The sequence below is a fragment of the Cotesia glomerata genome, linkage group LG3 (genome assembly GCF_020080835.1).
Source record: "Cotesia glomerata isolate CgM1 linkage group LG3, MPM_Cglom_v2.3, whole genome shotgun sequence".
Classification (NCBI taxonomy): domain Eukaryota; kingdom Metazoa; phylum Arthropoda; class Insecta; order Hymenoptera; family Braconidae; genus Cotesia; species Cotesia glomerata.
Window position 1 is genome coordinate 6,627,264 of NC_058160.1, and position 22,108 is coordinate 6,649,371.

General features: G+C 28.7%; 1 protein-coding gene across 8 annotated transcripts in view; it reads left to right on the plus strand.

The window, feature by feature from the left end:
* Positions 1–22,108, plus strand: part of LOC123261762 (SH3 and multiple ankyrin repeat domains protein 3) — a 116,258-nt gene that overhangs the window by 55,541 nt on the left and 38,609 nt on the right. For 6 of the 8 annotated variants that reach the window (XM_044723536.1, XM_044723541.1, XM_044723539.1 and 3 more), the window contains exons 2-3: positions 13,048–13,341; positions 14,978–14,997. In XM_044723536.1, coding sequence (XP_044579471.1) covers positions 13,101–13,341; positions 14,978–14,997 — 261 coding nt within the window. In that variant the 5' untranslated portion in view covers positions 13,048–13,100. The remainder of the gene's footprint in view (positions 1–13,047; positions 13,342–14,977; positions 14,998–22,108) is intronic. The other 2 variants (XM_044723540.1, XM_044723544.1) reach the window with 1 other exon arrangement.

The window sequence follows — 22,108 nt, forward strand, 5'->3', positions numbered from 1 at the left end:
TTTTAGACATTTACATTGCGAATATTACTGTTTGAAATAGTATTTTCTTCCATGTAAAGAGTAAATTATATAGTGAATAGTAAAATCACGATTTTACTGTTTGAAATGGTAATTTTTAGCAGTTGACCATTACTTATTATAAATCGACTGTTACTTATTACAGTTTACTTTTTTTCGTGCACATTTTTGTTTTTGACTCATATTTTTTTTTTTTTTTTACAATTAATAAGTTTTGAATTTTATAAATAAGTGTCATACTTTTTTGTTATGAAAGTTCTTATCAACAGAAAAAAATTTGGAAAACATATTAATCTGTGATAGAATATGTGCAGTAACGACATATACTGCACATAAGATAATTAACGCTTCGCCTATTAATAACAATAGAGACACAGATGACTAGTTTAAGCTCTCGAAGAGTATTCAGGATTATACACTAATTCACCAGATTAAAAATATTATTAAACTTGTATACTTCATGAATAAATATAAATCCTTTTGATATTATATTAGTTGAATTTTTAGAGTTCACATTATTGAAAATAAAGCGAGCGAGTTCATTGAATTGGTTTTTAATAAGATATGAGCGCAAAAGTTTGGATACGTAATATCGATAAAAAGTTTTCCATCAGACATATTAAACGATGCGTGCGTTGTTCGACACAGTTATAATTTTGACAATTTTTAAAATAAGCGAAAAATTTTTTGACGACTTATTTCAAAACAGTTACAGAATAATAAATTTTATAAACATTATTTCAATAATTAATTGATATTAAAAATTGAGATAAATTATCAATGATTGTTATCATATAAATTCTTAATAGACCACTTTTATAATAATCAATACAATATGTACGCAACATTTTACAGCTGAAATTAAAAGTTTTTTATCGAATTATTTATAAAAGTTTTATACTATGACATTTTTATGTGAAATAATTTCAAAATGAGAGCTCAACCAAAGTAGGTCGACATTTTTATCGAAACTTCTTGATTGTTAAAACGAATAATTGTTAGTATGGGTAAGTGCTTACATACGCTTCCTGTATTTATGTTTTATAGATCATCAAAATAAAATGTTGAAGCATTTTTGAAGCGTTAAAGATAAAAGAAAGAATATAAAAAGTGAAGCGTCACAACATCTTGCGGTCGCGAATAATAAGCACTAAGACCGCGAAATGCGCTCGACTTGACTGGCTTAAAGTGATGAGTAACCAAACCAGTAGGAAGAAATCAGAGAGTTATGGTTGCCTTTTTCGATTGACCTAACCGACATAAAGTGCAAGAATAACTCGGGAATATTGTGTGTATATTTATGTACAATATTTAAGCTGAACGAAAGGTGGTTGAGGCCATAATGTCGTGACCACAACTGACTGTATTGTGGAAAAAATATAAGTAGACGCAACGGGGGCCTGGAGAAGATAACACGATTCTCCGGGATTATTACACTCGTACGAAAAATAAGAAGCATAAAAAACAAAGTAAATTAAAGAAATACGCTGATTGAAAAAATATAAAACAATAAAATATATTGAGGGCAAAACGAAATCAAAATTTGTCTACTGTACTATACTTTGCTATATGATTCCATTTAGTTTTTTTTTTCCAATGTGAAAGTACTGAGCAATTTGATATCGACTTAATGCTTCAGAAAAACGAAGCAGATCGCCGTCTTATTGATCGTTATCCGATTACAATCCTTATATTATATTCATATAAAGATAGCGAAGTATTAAATTTATTAAGACAAAAAATGAAGCGAAGTTATAATCCATTATCATTATTACATGCTTTACAAGTGCAAAACGCTAAGACGATGCTTTGCACATGGTAAAATGAGAAATTATTTTCAAAAAATTATTAGTAATCTGGTATAAAATTTTTTCGAATCAATTTTTTTGATTAGTTTTTTTTTTTGTAGTTAATTTTAGTTTATTTTTAGCTAAAAAAAGATTTCTCAAGTATTTTTAACCCTTCGTTGGTCGCGTCTTTTTTAGTTTCTCGCTCGCACTATAGCGAGTCTCTATAGGTTGAGTAGTTGTTAGGCGGCGATTCGCTCATAGCGCGACCAACGAAGGGTTAAGGATTATGTGAAATCTGCACGGAAAGAACAAGATGATACAGAATATCATCCCAGATTATACTGAGTGAAAAAAAAATTCAGATAGTAGCTAGTATAATCCAGATTACAATGAGTATAATCCAGATACCATGCAGTATAATCTGGATTTTTCTAGCTACTATCTGAAATTTTTTTTCATCACAGATATCATTGAGTATAATCTGGAATGATATCCAGTGTCATCTTGTTCTTTCCGTGTGTACTTTCGAAAAATTTTTCATAAAAAAATTTTAACATTAGATATTTGAAACTAGAAATTGTTGTCTTTTTAACCTGGATGCGACTATTTTTCACTTAGACAAAGTAATGCAAAAAATACTGCAAATTTTTTGTTGATTTCTTAATTTTTTTCAGTAGTGCAGTTGACAGTAGATAATTTCTTTTTATCATCAACTTTATCTATCGATTATGTTCTTTAAAAGTCCCGAAGGGTTGAAGTAGTAAGAAATTTCTGCTATAACTATGCTTGAAAAAGGTGTTTTTTAAGTTAAAATTTCAAACTTAAAAAAAAACATTTAAAAATATAAAATATCAAGTAGCAAGTCAATTATTCCAATTTTTCAACATTTATAGTACTTGTATACTTGATCATTGGATAAAAAAACTCTATCCTTGAACTTCAAGTTTTAAACTATTACATAAAAACGTCAATCAATGAAAATTAATGATATGAATAAAATAATGATGATAATACTAAGAAACAATCTCTAAAATGCTTGAGGGAATGATTATGCCTTGAAAATTTATACTTGAAACGAGACACCCTCGAGAACCTGAGGTATACACAGAATGAAAAGAAATGATGATGGAGACGAAAGGAAAATTTTCAGCCCCTAACAATATCACTGGTTGTCAGTCGAGGGAAAACCGTAAGATCTTCGGGTGGCAAATCCTCTCATTGGTAAAAAAATGGTAAGAAGAGAAAGGCATTTTACAAATGTTATGTGTGTACGTGTCTAAGAATTCTGCGATTTTATTCTTGTCAATTTCTTGTCACGCGTCATTGTGGATTTGTTAAAAGCCTCATAAACCACAATGCGAAAAAGCCTCACCATCTTACTAAAGTTACAGATAAATATAACGTGAAAAATTGATTTTCTTTAAGAGGACAATAGTGTTCTTTTCATATAATATATAGTATAATGTAATACATTAATATATCGTTCTACTTTTATTTGTTCGAAACTTTATTGAACGTTTACATTCTTAGCGTGTTCTTGATAAAACACTTAGGCGTCTTCCATTTTTTATAGATATAATATATTTCTTGAATGTTTAACAACTGACTTACTTTTTCAAGTTATTGGCTATATTTCTTACAAGATTATTGAAATGCTTCTCTAATATACACTAAGTTAATACCCATTAAAAAAAAGTCTCAAATTCGTTTCAGAACTAATCAAAGAGAACATTTTGCTTTTTTAAAAAAAAAAAAACTTGTTTGCCTCTCAAGCCAAGATGACAAAATTTAAAATAAAAAATTATTGAAGACAATCGGCTGTCTTCCAAATAATTTTCTTCAATCGAGTGAATTTTTTTTTTTAAGTGTATTGTCATATTTTCTATTTTGACGTAGAGTGAGTGAAATTGAACGATTTAATGTAAGACAATAAAAATAATAATCATTCTTTGGTGAATATAATTATTAAGTACGGAAATTGAGAAATTATTAATCACATCAGAATATATTTTTACAAGAAAATAATTAACAGATTTAGAGAAGGAAAATGATTTATACCGTGGGGATTAAAATTCCTGGAAGGTTATCCTGTCTTAAATCTCGCATTGATTTTTCCCCTTACTCCTTTCAAAATCGCCATACATAAATATATTTATTTAAGTCGTCATCTTTATTATTATTCCCTGGAAGTCGATGTACATATTTATATGTTGTGTTCGTCGATACGTAAAAACCAAAAGAAGTTATTGGAAAGCAGGCAATAACATTGGTGCTATTATTCGACTGGTTTTCAGACTGTCTGGCCTTGATTTTAATTACATTGGAATCACCACCAAGAGCGTCGTCTTTACTGTACTCTTCTCTTGCTCATCTTCTTCTTACTTGTTACCTCTTCTATGTATGTTCTATATGCTGTTGTATGTATATATACATATAATACTACCGCTTGAGGGAAGATGAAGAAAGGCTACGAGGCTTAGGAAGAAATGAAAGGGTGAAAGGATACGTGGGCATAGATGCAAGAGGTAGATGCAGTATCATTCAAACGGCAAGCACTTATGGTGCCCGTAAAAGATCCAGGCCCACGCTGCGGTACGTATGTATGATGTCCCTCAGACGAAAAAAATTCATCCAGTGGTCTCTTCGATGAGAACCGCGAATAAGGGCCACATAAACACGGGTCGTAAAACTATGATTTACTGCTTATGTCACTGATGCACCCATGTCTACTGCTGTGAACAGACAACTAAAGACTATTCTCTTATTTTTTATTTTATTTTCATTATTATGTTATAATATTATTCTTTCGTTCAACAAACCTCTTAATATTTTCAAATAAATTTATTCTCTACTATACGTACGAATGGTGTTTCTTTTCATCCTCGTAATTGTTTGCATTAAGCGCTCGGAGTGATGGAATTCCGAACACGTTTACGATCGAAAAATTTATATATAGTCTAGGTGAAAAATGTTGAATTCCATAAGATAATAAACAGACATGAAAAACTTAATGAAAGAATAGAAGTTACGAATTGAAATGTTGTGTATCTCGTACTGTCATTGGTTGAATTCTTCGAATTCATCCTCGACTAATTGATTTCTTCGTCTCATAAATCTTGTAATTATTTTAACAAGCTCAATGGTGTATATGTTATGCTAGTTTAATAACGGGGGCATATGTAAACTAAAAAGAATACAAAATAAATAAAAGTCTGAGAAATTCAAAAGTGCACGCCTCCAAATGCGCATTTGATTTTTAATGGATAAATTTTATTTCTGAAAAAAATAAAAAAACGGGTTTTAGAGGTTCATAAGTGTTAACAAACAAATTATGAGAAAAAAAATTTGTAAAAAAAACTTCATGTGTAAAAATTTTAAAAAACTATAAATGAGAATTTTTTTTTAAACGGCTCCACCATTTTTTAAAGATAAAAATTCGCATTTAAGTTTTTTTTTTATTTTATTCTTCGTTTTGGTGGATTTATAAATATAATTTGTTAAATTGTAAAAAATTTTTTTCGATTAAATTTTTTCATTTAAAAGTTACAAAAATACCTACTTATATTGTTTTTGTTGAAAATTTTTGAACAATTAATTTGTTAAGTACCATACTATTTTTTCCTTATAAAGCATGAAAAATTAATACGTTTAAAAAAATGTCATTTTATCATGATGCAAACATTTTATAAATTTTTGAAAAATTTGTAATTTTTTTATGTCTGATTAACTTTTTAGAGGTACTGCGATAATTTTCCAATATTCTAATTTATATTTTGTACTAAAAACAAAATAATTAAACTCAAAAAAAAGGTTAGATAACTTAATTGTTAGATTTATCAATAAAATCTAACCCAACCGTCTTTTTTATTATTTTTTTAGCAGTAATTCATTTATTAATCATTAGGTGTCAGCTGATTTCATGATACTGAAAATTATATTATGAGTAATAAGATTTGAGAAGAAAAATATAATTTAAATAAAGGAATGCCTTTTAAAAATGATTTTGAGAAATCGAAATTTAGTACGTGCAAAAGTGTAAACTAATTTGTATCTTTCAAGCACTTTTTAATCTCGACAAAATGGGTTTCAACGTTTCTTCACATCATCACCCTTTTTTCTTTACAAAAATTTTTACCACTTGGTTAATTTGTTGGCCCTTGACTCGGAAATGCGATGTGGTCAGTAGGCTATTCAAACTTTTAAAGCCAACCGCCGTACCGTCAGTTGATATAATAACGTTTGTGGTTTTATATAAAAAAAATCCGCAAGTCTATTTCAATACTTCAATACAATACTTATCCTAAATAATATTAAAAAACAATAGGCGTTTGAACGAATTTTGCACCATGATTGCGAGAGCATAATATAAAAAGTTTGGAAAATCCAAAAGTGCACGCCTCATAACGCTCATTCATTTTTTAAGAAAAAAATTATTTGTGTAATTGATTAAAAAAAAAAAATTATAATTAAGTAATTTCTTACAGAGTATTTTTTATTTTTTTTTTTAATATCGGCGCCCTTTTTTCTTGTCATATGCGCACGCAGTCTAAAAAAATCTAGCTTGATCAAGTGGCGCCATAGTTTTCACGTGACAAATAAGAAAAGTTCGTTTGGCTTTGTACGGTTGTATCGTAGTGAATTTTAATAAAAATTCAATTAAAAAAAAAAAAATACGTAAACTAGGCCACTGATATGAAATACGGACCCAGTTCATCGAATTCTTAAACTAATAAAAAAGGTCCGGTCTTGAAATATCAATTTGTTCGGGAGTAATCGTTGGTACATCCAAAATGGGGTGACATCCGGACGTCCACGTAAAATTTTTTTCAGTACGTTTTTTTTTTCAAAATAACAACATGAAATGATTTTAGAAAGTAAAAGATGGTTTAATTTAAGTATTTTTTCGGTGTACATCTACTTATATCATTGTATAAGTATAATATCGTTGTGATAGAGGCATTTAAAGATCATAAAATTGCTTGACCTTGACGAGTCGAGTATAAAGCACAACCTCACGCGCTTCGCGCTATGAGGTGTGCAATATTTTATAATTAAAAACTAAACTTTTAAAATCTTATTTCAATCGAAATTGAGAATGTTGGAAATGAAGTTCAACTTCTTACTATTCTACTTTAAAATTCCCTAAAACTAAAAACTTCAGTTTGTCAAGTGAATTGAAGTCTATAAGTTTATTAAGTCACTGTAACTTAAATGCGAAACTATTAAACTCACGCAAGTTCAATGTTAATTTATTATTTCAGCTCGGATGGGAGCCAGAAGTTGAGCAAAAAGTATTATCGTTATTATTATATGACTCAGCAAGTTTTAAGTAATCGAAAACATTTATAATTTCTCATTTCTCGTGAATAAATATTCAATTCGAACATGTATTTGCATAGATGTTATCAAAAATCACTTCTATATTAAAAGTTAAGAATTTTAGTCTACATTAGTGTTTTTATTCGGTATTAATTTTTTATCAAAATTATTTTTAGCTCATGACAGAAATGTCATAGATAAAAGTAAATTTGAACTCACGATTGTGAAGAGATACTATCTTGCGATGTTGTTACATAAAATGAATATTATTGATGAGAGAAAACGTATTTATATACTTATCGATATCTCAACATCCTTGACGCGAGTTGATATTAAATGTCACTTACCTATTATTTTTTCATGTTTTCTAATATTAAATATAGGAATTATACATTTGAAAAAATATAATATCTAAAAATAGCTATCAAATCTTTTAGGGAAGACAATATTAAACTACGAGTTATCTTGTTCGTGAGTGCATTTTTTGACTAAGATAATTCTATGTTCGGAATATTATTTTTGTAACTTTAGTCAGAACAGAGCTCATACATAGTCATTATTATCTAATTATTTTTTTACAAACTTGATCCTCTGCATTTCGATTCACAAATATGACATAATTAAAAATTTTTTTATAAAAGTAATTATAGAAAGAAATCAATTAAAAAAATTATGTCGTGAACTTCAATAAGTTTATAGTTTTCAGGTACGAATGAAAAGAAAATTATTGTGAAATTATGATTTGTAATAATTTCACACTGACAAGTGATAAGCGATAAATGATCAATATTTTTGTTTTTAAATTAGAGGCATTTTTTCTCAGATATTTCGATTTTTTTCTTTAGTATTATGAAACCTACATTATCATAATTTGCTTAAATTTGTTGCTCAGTTATTACAGAATTTGGTTTCATCAAAAATTAAATAAAAAATGTTTTATTTAAAATGAATATAAATTAACTATCATAAACTAATTTATCTTTAAATTCCATACTCGCAACAATATGATTATATTAAATTTTCAAACAGATGTTTTCAAAATTCAATGATTATAAGTTAAGAGAGTTATAAATAATTCCGTCATACCGTAACAATAATAACAACAGAGCGATCAATCACTGTCATTAAAAACTTGTAAAATATTTTATTTGTATTTTATAAAATGTTTCTGAATTTAAATAACGTCAGTGTTTTATTAAATATTCAAATACATTTTTACAGGAAACAGTGTCATAAAATTAAGAATGTCAATGTCAAATTATAACTGAAATTAAAAAAATCTTCTGCTTTTACTTAGACTGTCAACAACTTTAAGCATCATAAAAATTTATCACGCCGTAAAGAAACAATAGATTTTCATATAATTAAAAAAAAAAAAAAAAAAGAAACATGAGTGTTGTTTTAAATTTGAATTGGTTATTAGTTATTTGATTTTTTTAGCAGCTCGTAAATTTATTCTACACTATTTAAATGAATGATCTCATGAACAAATATGTGGGTAGTAAAGAATAGCAGGTACCACTTTCTTATTAGATTAAGTAACATTTTATATATATTATATCTTCGAGCGTACACATGTTATTGTATGCTTAAGTTAATATAGTATATTTATTTTGAAGTTCACAAAGCTTTCAAGTGAAAGTTCCGCTTGACCTCCATGACTTCACCACTTGTATTGTCGCCGGATAAATTATTATGACCGGCACTTTAATACGAAAGTTAAACTCTTGCTCTTAAATGTCTTGAAAAAAGCAAAAAAAAATTATTTATTTTTGTTATTTATAATTACACGGAGCTCTTCATCATTTGTGTTTGAGATATCACCGTATATTTGATTATCGAGGCAGTAAAAAAATTTTCACAATAAATTTAGTTAATTAATAGAAATAAAAAATTATAATATTTTTTTTTTATTTTATTTATTATTACCAGGATACAAAATTAGTATATGCATACAAAATATGCACCTATAGAGGTGTTATAAAAAACACCTGTACATAGACCTGGAGAAACAAAAACTTAATTTAAAATAATAAAGCAATTAAAAAATATCGATGGAAAGATTAAATACTTAAATCCAAAAGATTGACACTGTAAAGAAGGAATAAATAAATAAATAAACAGAGAAAAAACTTAATTGAATGACATGAAAGGGTGACTGCGTTAAACAAGAGAAGAGAAGAAGAGATTCATCGAATCGAAGGCCACTTCTTATGTCTTTTGCAACTCCACAACTTCTTCAACTATTTTTTTAACTTCCCCTTCAAAGCCAACGTTATTTACTACTTTTATTTCCATGTATTCGATTTGACGTCATTATATCTCACGTGTTTTATATTTTTCTGTCTAGATTAATCGGCGTCCTTTTAACCTCCACCATCCTTTTGTATTCTATCTCACACAATGTGTTTTTTATCATAGTTCATTTCATCCTTTTAAATTCATTATTTTTCAATTAATTACTTATTTTCCAAGAAAATTATTTTCTTAAGAACAAAAAAATTACAAATCCTTGGACTACTAACTGTAAAAACAAAAATTTTTCAATAAATTATTTTTCAGTTCCTTAACCATATAAGTGTTATATTCTCTAAAAAGTTTTATTTTACTTTTTTGTATTACTCATGCGGGAAAAGTAGTATCTTGACGCTCGCTGTTGCGGTTGAAAAAGAGCCGTTTGCCCATTTTAAAATTACGCGTGAGTTTTTTCATAAATGAAACTGTTATTTGAGTGCGACAAGTTTACTTGTCGTACGCAAATTATTCTTGGCAAACTCAAACTATCCTTGTCGCATTCAATTGACTGTGAAAACTGCTAAATTTAAAATAAATAAAAAAAAAAAAACACAATCTAACTGTCAATATTAAAGAAGTGAGGTTGACATTACAATATTTTTAACGATAGTAAAAATAATTTATTAATATTGAGCTGTTTAATTGTGATGAAAATTAATTTAGCAGAAATATGATAATTTTAATAATTTTGGTGAAAAATAAATTAATGACATGAAAAAATTTTTTTTTTAAATTGATATGTAGGAATTTTGCAAAATTAATAATACAATTTTTATGAATAATTTTTTGGAACAAATTTGATTGTTAAAGAAAATTAAAAAATTGTAGTGACAGCTAAATTTAATTTTATGTGTTGATTGTTTCAGTGTGTAAATTTATTTTTTGTTAATTAATATTAATTACTTTGCATTTATTATCTGATTTATATTTGTTTCTTTTTTTTTAACTTTTTATTTGTTTTTAGGCACTAGGGGGGCTCCGCCCCCCCCCCCAACCCCCTGCCGGGGCTTTGCCCCTGGACCCCAATTTTGTATCTACATACATCACCGCATTTGTAATACAAAATAGTATGTGCACCTCGTGCGACGTTGTCGATTACAACTTGTCGCGCTTGTTGCACAATATACTATTGTTGACTTGTCTCATTACTATTCTCATACATACTAGATTGGTGGTATTATCTTTTAACTTTTTATTCGTTAATAGTTTTTTATCCTCCTTTTTATTGTCCTTTTTTCCGAGTTGATCAACTATAAATATACGACTAAGAGTCCGTGAATCGAAGTGACATTTAATCTTGAAGTTACAAAAAATACATATATAAATTTCATATAAAATTATAAAATTGTAATAAAAACACATAAAAATATAATTGATGAAAAATTTTGATCGCGTGAAAAAAAAACTGAAATAATAATAAACATACAAAGACAGTTTTAAATGATTGCTGAATAAAAACCGTGATGCAATGTAACTTGTATCTGTTATAAAATGTTCACGAGCATAAAAAACGTTTACGGGCTATAAAAATCGTAAAATTGATATTACCTATACTTTATTTTATCCATTAACGTGTTACCTAAACTACCGTTATACTTTTTTATCCTTTCAAAACAAGAGTCTATCGATAATTTAAAAGTATTCAAGTTAAATTGTTTTAAATTTATTTATCAATTTTTCACACTCTTTTACATTATTTTTACTGGAATATTTATTTGTATACTTGAAGAGCAATTAACATGTGACAAAAATGTTGATAAATGAAATTCTTGGAAATAATATTCTTATATACTCTGAACATCTGAATTTTTATATAATTTTTAAGGGGGATAGCCACTGTGAGGATCGAAAAAATAGGTGATTTTCGGGAATTTTTTTGACTGGAATAATAAAATAATTTGGGGATCGGGTTTTTTTTTTGTTTTATAAAGTATACATTAAAGATTATTCTCCTAAATTTTTATCAAAAAATATCATGTTGTTACAAAGTTATTAGCATTTTTGTGTAGCACCAAAAAAATTTCCCCCTCCATGATGCGATCTCTAACTCAAAAACGGATTATCTAAAACAAAAAAACGAAAGAGCGTTGTAATCTGCATGCATGTGGTTATCGTTGCACGTAGGGGATTTTTAAAATTTTGATTTAAAAAAAAATGGCGACATATTAAAAATTTTTTCGTTTTTTTTCCTCATTTTTTTGGATTCAAACAGCCCTAAAAAATCTTAAATATCAAAATTTCCAAAATCCCCTACGTGCAACTATAGCTACTGAATAAACGAATACGGGGAAAAAAAAAGTTGTAAATCGGTTCATATTTATGCAAATTACAGTTCTCATCAGTTAAAAAAAAGTAGTTTCGAGAAAAACGCGTTTTCTTCGGAGTGCCGCGCGTGTAAAGTCATTTGACGCGCTGTCACAAAAATCACTATAACTCGGAAAATATTCGGAATTTTGATACCAAACTCTAGATACCTATTTTTGAATCTATAAACTTGGATTTAATAAAAAAAAAAATTTTTATTTTTTTGAAATTTCACAGTGGCTATACGTGGTATATCTGTAAGCTATAGTATTAATATAATGCATATATTAATTAAATTTATTCCATATATAATTAACACGTATATATAATACCAATATATAAATGTGGAACGCTTCACGTAATAATTACCGTAACTCCTATTCTTTCCCGCTTCACAGCATTATTTATATTTGTAAAAATGCTTGCCGTAAGATGGACGGTGTGGCTTAATATACAAATATAAATAATGCTGTGAAGCGGGAAAGAATAGGAGTTACGGTAATTATTACGTGAAGCGTACCACATTCACGTAACAGGATATTGGTAGGAAAGGATTGAGAAAGGAATGTGGAGAGGATCATCTTAATGTGAGTTTATAGAATATGCGAGAAAAAATTATTAGATAGCTCGGACTGGGATTCGAACCCTAATGCTAAGGGTATATTAATCCAAATTATATGGAATACTTAAAGCTATAGCAAGCCTAATTACCATTAAAAAGGGGCTATCCCCCTTAAGTAAACTATTTTTATTCATCTTTTTTTTCTTTTGAAAAAAATGTTGATAACGAAAATTCGGTTGATAAAAAACTGTTACGCAATAACTTTTTGCCAATTAATGAGAGCAAAATTCTTAAAAATTTTCTTTTTTACATGAGTGAAATTTTTTCAAAAGTATTCAATTAGAGAAGCAAAAGTAGCTTCGTGAATTTTTTGTTGAACTTTAAGCAATCAGTTCGGAAAAGCTAATAAAAACATTCCAAAAAATGGTACCAGATCATAAGGAATACAATTATATTTAGTGTGAACTTTGAAAAAAACTTGACTATTGTACAAATTTCTACGCTAATATATCTTTCTCCCATTAACCCATGTCTACCTTTTTTCTATTCTTCCCGCGACAATTGTTCAGTGAGACAAAGCTCTTCAAAAAATAGCAAAAGAACTTTTTAAATTTTTTTGCTCCCTTTGATACAACAGCAGTGAGCCGAATTGAATATCTTAAATCTCAACTTTTTCTCTTAGAATTAAAAGAATTAAAAGACATAAAATAGCAATTAGAAGGTAAAAGTAAAAATTAAAAACTAAAACTTTTGTTTCAGATGTGATATAAGGAGTGGAGAGAGGTTAAGGACGAGCCCGTAGGGTCTTCGCGATGGAAGCGGGACCAAGAACGGGCATTTGTCCCAGTGGAGGACAAGCTGGTAATGTTACCGCTGGACAAGCACAATTTATTCAGGCCCACGATCCTGCCCTAGAAGCTGCTCCAGCTGAAGACGGCATACTTTTTGCTAGGGTTAATGTACCAGAGCTAAATGTCACCAAGTGTCTTCAATTCCCCAAAGATCAGCTTGTTTGGGATGTTAAGCAACAATGTCTCGCGTCCCTGCCAAAGGTAGAACCAAGTCTAATTATTCATTTCTATTCAGAGTCTATTTAAGTAACTAAACCATCACTTGTTAATTGCATCATTTATAGATAGTACTATCACGTACAGCTGCCTTATTTCTTTTTCTAAATTTATTATTTCATTTTTATTCTAAATTTTAAATTATAAGTAATTGGTTTTTGTAAATTTTTAATTATCAAAATTTCAATCAGATAATTTTTAATTGCTGATTAATTCAATTGGAAATTATTATTGATATATTTTTATTCAATAATCGATAAGTATAATTTATAAATGATAAAAAATAAATAATTGCTTTTTGCTTCTTTTTATTACGCCCGCCTTTATCAACTGTGAATCACGCCGAATGAGTTTTTTCGTTCACGCGTGTCATCTTTTTCTGTCCCACATGCTTGTCTTCCGGGACGCAGGAGGTACAGCATCACATTAAAAACTACCCCATTATTAATTACAATAACTACTACCTTCATTTTCTTCTTATATTCATTTTTTTTATCACAAAATAACTAGAATTTTCCATTTTAATCACTATTGTTTTTTTCGCTTCTATTTATTTTATGTTTTTATAATAAAAAAAATCAATAGTTCGACAATTACAGGATACTATTTTATAATTGTCAGTAATAAAAAAAATAATAATAATAACATTAGGGTTGCAAATTAAGTAATTTAATGATAAGTTTTAAAAATAAGTAACAAACAAAATTTTTCTCATCACTTTAAATTCATTAATAAATTTCGAATAAATATTTTTATTGAAAAAAATTAATTTCTTCAATTATATTCAATGAAACTTTACAAACATGATAAGAACGTTAAGAACAAGAAATTTAAATATTTTGCATCCCTTTTAATTTGCACAAAAGAATTTTTTTTTTAATTTAATGTTCAATTTGCAATCCTGAATGTCAAATTTATTGAAAAGTAAATAAATAACTTCGATTTATAAATGTAAACTAAGCTTTAGATTGTAAAAAATAATAGCATAGTTGTTACTGTTCACAAAGGTAATATTGCATGAGTTGAAGCTTATTCGAAGCATACCAGTCAAGTATTATTGTCGGTACTGATAATTGAGCAAGCTATTAATGACCACCTGCCGAGATATCAATTAATGTTTTGACCGCTCGTATACAGTGGAATCGAGTGCTTCCGCTCGGCAGTGATCTACTTTAATGATAGAAAATCCTAATGTCTGTCCGTATAATCTATCATTCCAATTAAAAAGAATAAAAAACAAATATAAATAGAAAACCATGTAGTTGTTGAGCTATTGATGTATGAAATATGTATTTTGTCTGTTATTTTGATTTATTTCATTTAAAAATTAATTAATAAAACTAATTTATTATTTATACTTATAACAAAAGCAATAAGATAACTTCTGACATATAGTTGTGTTTTTTTGTTCGCTTAACCCTCTCACTTGTATGGGATATGCCATACACTTGGTGCGTGGATTGGCTACTGACACACCGACTCACTCATCACCTTCACGCGTGTGCTCATGTGCGTTTGCGTGTGCATCTCGCACAACACGTCCACTTTCCTTGGCACTCTTCACGACATGGGCTTACCCTTGGGTGCCATCAACACCGCTTCCTCCACCTTTTTCGATGTAAAGGTGGCCACATGGTACAGGGTATGTTTTCTCACTTCACTAATAGCATGTCCGTTCTTTTAATTACTTTATTTTTATTTTTATTTACTGCATGTCTTAAGCAAATCTTAGTTTTAAAAATTTCCCATTTTTTTTTACTTTTTGCTAAAAACCTTATTCTGATGAAATGACATCCACGCAAATTGAAAAAAATTCAGATAAGTCGTCATCTGTTGACTATCTGGTTGACTAATCTGACAAACAGCTGTTGAAATTGTTTAGATCTGTCGCGCAAGCGTAGTGTATCAAACAAAGAAATAGTAACATTTCTTCATTTTCTAGATTATTGAAGAAAAATTATGGCATTTAAATCAGGAAACACTTGACTATTTTTGGATTTTATTTGACAAATAAATTAGTTCTAGAAAATTATTTAAAAAAAATGGCAATTTTTACACAGGGAATTTCTTTTCTAAAATAATTTCTTTAAATAATTCCAAAAATGGTCAAATATCTCTTAACTTCAGTATCATGAAAAATGAACAATTGCCAATTTATTTCATAAAATTTTTTATTAAAAAATGAGTGCTTAAAGCATGCATATTATTACCTTATTATATTGTATTCATTCTACCACTGTATTATCTAATAATACATGTATTTTGTCTTGTTACATATAAATATCATTGCCAAAATGACTTGGTAAAAACAAAGCTATTAAAAATTAAAACCATTGTAGGCAAGTCATTTCAATCATTAATAAACAAATAACAATCATTAATTTATATAAATATGTGTACTATTATTATGACAGCCGCCTAATTAGAAATCTTTCTGTATATAAGTTTACTAATTTCGGACGGGCCATTAATAAATAAACAACAAAAAAACCAAAACTAACATGATGATAATCGGCACGTTGCTCAGCAACTTTCGTTTTCGCCTGAGGTTAACAAAATCCCGTATATGTGTACATAATTCTGTTTCTCACTTTTGCGGTTCAGCCACAATTTCTCTTTATTCTATTTAATGTCTTCCTCTTCCATTCTATCTTCGTTTTTTCTCTCGCCAATTCCATCTATAAGTATATTATATGTACTTGTATACTCGTGTGTGCATATAGTATATAGTAAATAAAATGTACACATAACATACAGGATTGCATACGAACGAGTATTATATAGAAGGCGATGCACTGAACAACCGACGACAGCACGAACCAGCATCCGCGTTTCCTCGCAAGGGTCCACGCCCTCGACTTTACTTTATGCTATATCTGTACTGCAATAAAATAAATCCATTGCATTTGTGACTCATTTCACTTGTATATATTTTATAAGGGGAATTCCACGACGAATCAAATAATTGGAAAATTTCATCATTGCTTTATTTTTTATATTTATAAAAAAATGCTTGTGAATAAAGGTCAGAAAATTTCTTTGCCTATAGATTTTTGAAAATGAAATAATTCCCGTAAAAACAAGTAATTTTGTCAAATCATGATTTTTTAATATTAATTTAACTGATAAGTGAATGCTTATAAAAATTTTTGTTACATTATTCTACAATAAACAATTACAGAAGTCAATCATACTCCTTTGCTATGATGTTAATTTTTTTGCTTTAAATACAGTTTTTTCTTAGTACTTAAAAAAAACCTGTAGAAATATTTGCTAAAATGTTCTAATATTAGAATTTTAAAAAGTTTCATTGTCTTGAATCGAGACGAAAAATTTTTGGATCAAATAAAATTTATTTAAGACAAGAAAAATTTCTGAGTTTAAGAATTTTTTTTCTGTGTATAGTGTGTATCATATATGGCTATATATAATTTTTCGATCAAATGTAGCGTCCCTAGTAGAAATGAAATCAAGTTTTTAGCCAGTAACTGGCCAGTTTTACTAGACTTAAACCAGTAACTGGCCAGTGTAATATCCAGTTTCTGTCTAGTAACTGGCCAGTTTTACTAGAGATCTAACAAAACATTATGGCGGCTTTAGTGAAACTGTCAGTTTCGAATTCTGAGGTTATTAGGCGTTATTAAAATTGTCAAATAAATTCAAAATAATGTTTAATAAACGATATGATACAAAAAAGTTTCATTTATGTGTACATTATAAAATAGATAACATCATTAGTCTGATAGACTAATAATAAATCTAACAATAGAATAAGAAAATAATTATTTTGAATTGGAGATTTGTTTTTAATGCCCACAGTCGCAATTTATATATTGTGTCATTTTTTTTCACTGTATCCATTTTGAAATATATACTGGAAATTATTTACACGTTAATAAACACTAATTTTGATTGATTTATACTGTTTTTTAATAATAATAATTACAATAATGATGCGTACAGGTTAACAAAAAAAATAAACAAACATACACACACTAGTAAAGATACACTGTCGGTGTAACTAATGTTTATGACTTAGTTGTAGGTGGCGCGATTTCAAGTTTTTACTCGATATCACTGGCCAGTTACTGGTTTATATCCAGTGAAAACTCGATTATTTCTACTAGGGGTTGAAAACCTCCGACAAAAGGCTCGTGATCGCTGAATTATCTCCCTACAAGAGAGTTAAGTTTGAGATGTCACATTCTAAAATAAAGATTTTTTTTTTGGCTCCACTTAAAAGCTTATTCGACATTGGTTTCGGTTTAATCAACTATTTAACCAATTTTTATTTTTTACGACATGTTCATTGACTTACTTATTTCAACAAATAATAAAAAAATTGGAAAATTATAATAATTTTTTTTTGTTCTCATATATAGCTTCATATGGCCATAATATGACGAGGTCAGACTTATATGGTCAGATATGATAATTAACCATTAAAAAATTTTTCGTCGGGAATCAAATAAGTCTATAAATTACAATCTGAACAAAATCAATTTTCAGAAAAATGCAAAATTGACATCAAGACTGTCAAACTTATGGTAGATACTTCTAACTTAACAGGCGAGACCAGTGATTGCAGTTTCAATTGGTTCAGCGAAACGAATGGAAATTTTGAAAAAAAACGTTTTTAGAGATAATAGATAATTTAATAAACTATTTCACCACAAAGCGTTTTTTTCAAAAATTTCATTCGTTTCGTGAAACCAATCGAAACTGCAATTGCTCTGCTGTTGGGAGTGCGACAGTGATAGTTTCGTTGAACTCCGTGAGAGCAAAGCGACAAAAAGATGGTCTCGTCTGTTAATGTAAAACAATAGGGCAAAAAGAAATAAAAATTTTGAAGAAATGAAAAATCAAGCCGCAAAAACATCTTGGAAATAAAAAAGAAATAATCTAAACTATTTTTTCCTTTCACTTTTACTGTAATTAAAAAAAAATACGAAGACTGATTATGCGATTTTTTATAAAATAAAATTCATCTTGTGCGAATAACGAAATGATTTTATTCGAATCTTAACGATCACCAATAAATTTTTTTAATATAGGAAAAGTAAAAATTAAAAATAATTGAATGTTTTATGTTCTCCAATAGCTTGTTTTTAGAATCAGTTAACCCAAATAGTGACAGGTGCTTGTTGATTCATAATTTATATAAAATAATAAAAGCCATCTGTGAATGTAACTATAATAGCTTTGAAAAAGTTATCATTATTGACCAGATGACTGAGCAATTCGACAAGTTTTTATCCCGAGATCAAGAACAACCGATCAAACTTTTAAGTGAAATACTTTTTACTTAAGTTAACTCTACTGGAGTTACTCAATATTTATGTTGTCAATAAATTCCATAAGTGATTGCACAAATTTATATTTTTTTTAACTTACTAAACAATAAGCTTTTCGTATTTAATTAACGAACACATTGATAATTAAAATTCACCGTTAAATGCCTGTCAATAAAAAATGATTTGATAATTAATCCATGAAATCATCCATAAAAAGTAAAATTTTGTATGTGTAAAAGGTTGGATGGCATTAATGCCTAAAGCACAAAAGAGGAGGTGATTCTATCGGAAGTGACGGATGATCCTGGTTCACGATCGTGGATCACAATGATCTTACGCCCACGAGGAACTCCCAGTGCTTCGCAATATATATACAGTGCTTAGTTTTCTTGCTTTTATTTATTTATTTTATTATTTCTCTCTCGCTTTATCGTGTGTAAAGTGAAGCCGGTCTAGTGAAGTCTTTGTATTTTATTCGTGATCAAGGCAGCACTGGTGTAACGATGAATTTATCCGCGTGAACGATCGTTGCACTCTACAGATATACTTACCGGAACACTCGGCTGCCGGCAGCCAGACCAACAACACCAACAACAACGCAATCATTTTATTTCCTAAGCGCAAGTTCTTTCTTTATTCTTTACATTCATGCTTGTTAGGGGGCGTCCATAAATTACGTGAGGCATTTTTGAGAATTTTTAACCCCCCCTCCCCCCTTGATAAGATTTCGTAAGATTTTCCTCAACTCCCTCCCCCCTCCCCTAATCTCACGCGAGATTATTCAAAATTTATGTTTTGGCTGTAAACGGGTTGGATTATTGAGAAAAAAAGTGCCATTCGGCTACACCCGACATGGATAGGTAGATTTCTTGTTTGAATATTGAAAAAAACACCTTATTAAAAGGCCGTAATGTCCTAAAATTTATTTTTTATTATATTTTTGCAAATAACGATATGAAACTGACTACAGCAAATAGATATTTAAAGACATCTACCTAAAAAATAGGATTTTTTACATATAAAAGTCATTTGATGATAAAAGCTAAAATTTAATTTATTATTGATTTTTTTTTAATTTTCTCAACTACGAAATAAATTGAAAAAAGTATTAAAAGTCGACGAACAATAGTTTAAATTGAAGATAATTAAACATATTATTACAAAATTGTATTAAAGTAACGACATGAGACCGGCTACCACCGATAGATTTCTAAAGAAATCTATACCTAAAAAATTAGTGAATCCTATCGATCAATAATCAAATTAAACAATCGAGCGCTACTTTGCTGCTCTGCAGGGTTCAGACGAATACGACAAACACTATTGTGTCAAATTTGACCATATTTTATTATAGAAATACTTTTTCACGCAATTTTACACTGTTTTCTGCTAGAGAAAAAATTACGTGATATTTGTTAAGATCCCCCCCTTCCCCCTAAGTGAGATTTGGTAAGATTTAGCATGATCCACTCCCCCCCTAGAACACCTCACGTAATTAATGGACGCCCCCTTAGGTTATATACACCAACGTTATTCTATTATCGTACATCCTATTCTTAAGCGGAACTAACAAATTTGAGAATTTATTTTTGAGTTAGATTTATTGCCAATATACTCGATCAGTTACTTGTAAGAGTATATATCAAAATTAACTTCTAAAAACGATCATTTTTGTCTTTTAATGTGTTTAGAATAGAACAATTATTTAACCACTTAAGTTTTGATTACTCTGAAAAAAAAAATTGGTTTGATTGAAGAGAAAAACTATTGAATCAAGGAAATTATTTTAAAGAATTTTATCGTTTTCAATATCAAGCAAAAAAGTTTTTGAACTAAATTTTTTTTAGATCAAGTAAATTTTACTTGATTTGAAAATTTTTCTTCTTGATTGAAGGGCTTTTAAGCTCTTTAGTTCTTTTTCAATATAATTTTGATTAGAATTAAGTAGTTGATTTTACAAAAAATTAGACAAAATCAAACTCTAAATAAAATTATTCCTACACTAGGAGAAAAAGTATTTTGAATAAAGAAAAAGTAACGTTAATCTAATAGAATTATTTTTGAAACGACAGGTTGTCGTAATTTAAGAATCTATTATCTTGAATCTTGTTATCTTGCCAAGAGACCAATATCTTCGATCAACAACTTTTATGACTTGATGCAAGATTATATTATTTTTGATCGATACGATTAAATTTTTCATCTAAGAACAATTTTTTTCAAATAAAAATAATCTTATGTTCTTCTCAATCTACAGAAAAAAAATAATTGTCATTTTCTAACTTTCTGCTAACCAAATTGAGAATTTTTAACTTCTGGCTATGAAAATTTAAAATTTTCGAAAATAGATTCTTGAGACGCCGAAACGTCAAGATTTAAAAAACGCTTCATTCACTAAAAATCTCATCAAAATCAATATCTCAAATTTCTTAATTTCATAGCCAGAAATTGAAAAAGTTTAATTTCTGAAGTGGAAGGTTAGAAAATGAAAATACATTTTTTTTTATATACGCTCTGAAAAAATTTTTTTTTTTTAAAACCAAAAAAGCGTACATCAAAAAAAGTTTTTTATCCATTATCTCAGTAAATTTTTATATTCCTTGCATATCTAAAGGATTTGGAGAAAAAAATTTTTTTATATGTCCTTTTAGGATTGATTACGCAATATATTTATGCTTGAACAAAAAATTATTGAAGAAAGTCTGTAAAGATTATCTTCAGAAAAGGCAAAATTTTCTTTATGTCAACTTATTTGAAAAACTAATCTGAATCAATAAGAAATCAGGGGCTAATTTTTTAATTATTATCTACATAATTTCGATACTAAACTAACTTCACTTTAACCATCAATTTTATATTATAGGATTAAAATGACTGCCGATTTTTTCTCAAAGTAAATCATGATTGTCAAATAAATTTCGAGAAGTAATGAGCACCGCAAAGAATCGATAAATCAATAAAAATAAACTTTTAACACCGACAATTGGGAAAGCTAACAGTTTTTGAAATTACCCTGTAAGTTGTTGAGGTGCTCGAACGAATCCTAAACATAAAAGAGATCGAAAAAGCCAACAGCCAATTACCTGGCTCAGATAGGCGATTTCGGGCAAGTTTGTGTGGATGAGATCAACAGCTGTACGTACTTCCATCCATACCAAACAATTTAATGCATTGATAGACAGAAGTAGAAGAAAATAAAAGAGAAGAGAAAGAAACTGAAAACTAAAAGACCAGAACTCACTGGGGTGTAATGTGAACTCGCGAAAGATAAATATATGACGTATCCTCGGGTGGTCTCTCTTTAGGTTTTGTTTGCTGCATAATATGCTAATCACTGAAACCAAATCACTAAAATGTTTTCCAAGTGTCTCATTAACACTTTGTCGACTGATAAATTAACTTTTGTTGTAGTTAAGTAATGAATAAGCAAAAGAGCGAAGAAAATAAATATAAATCTTG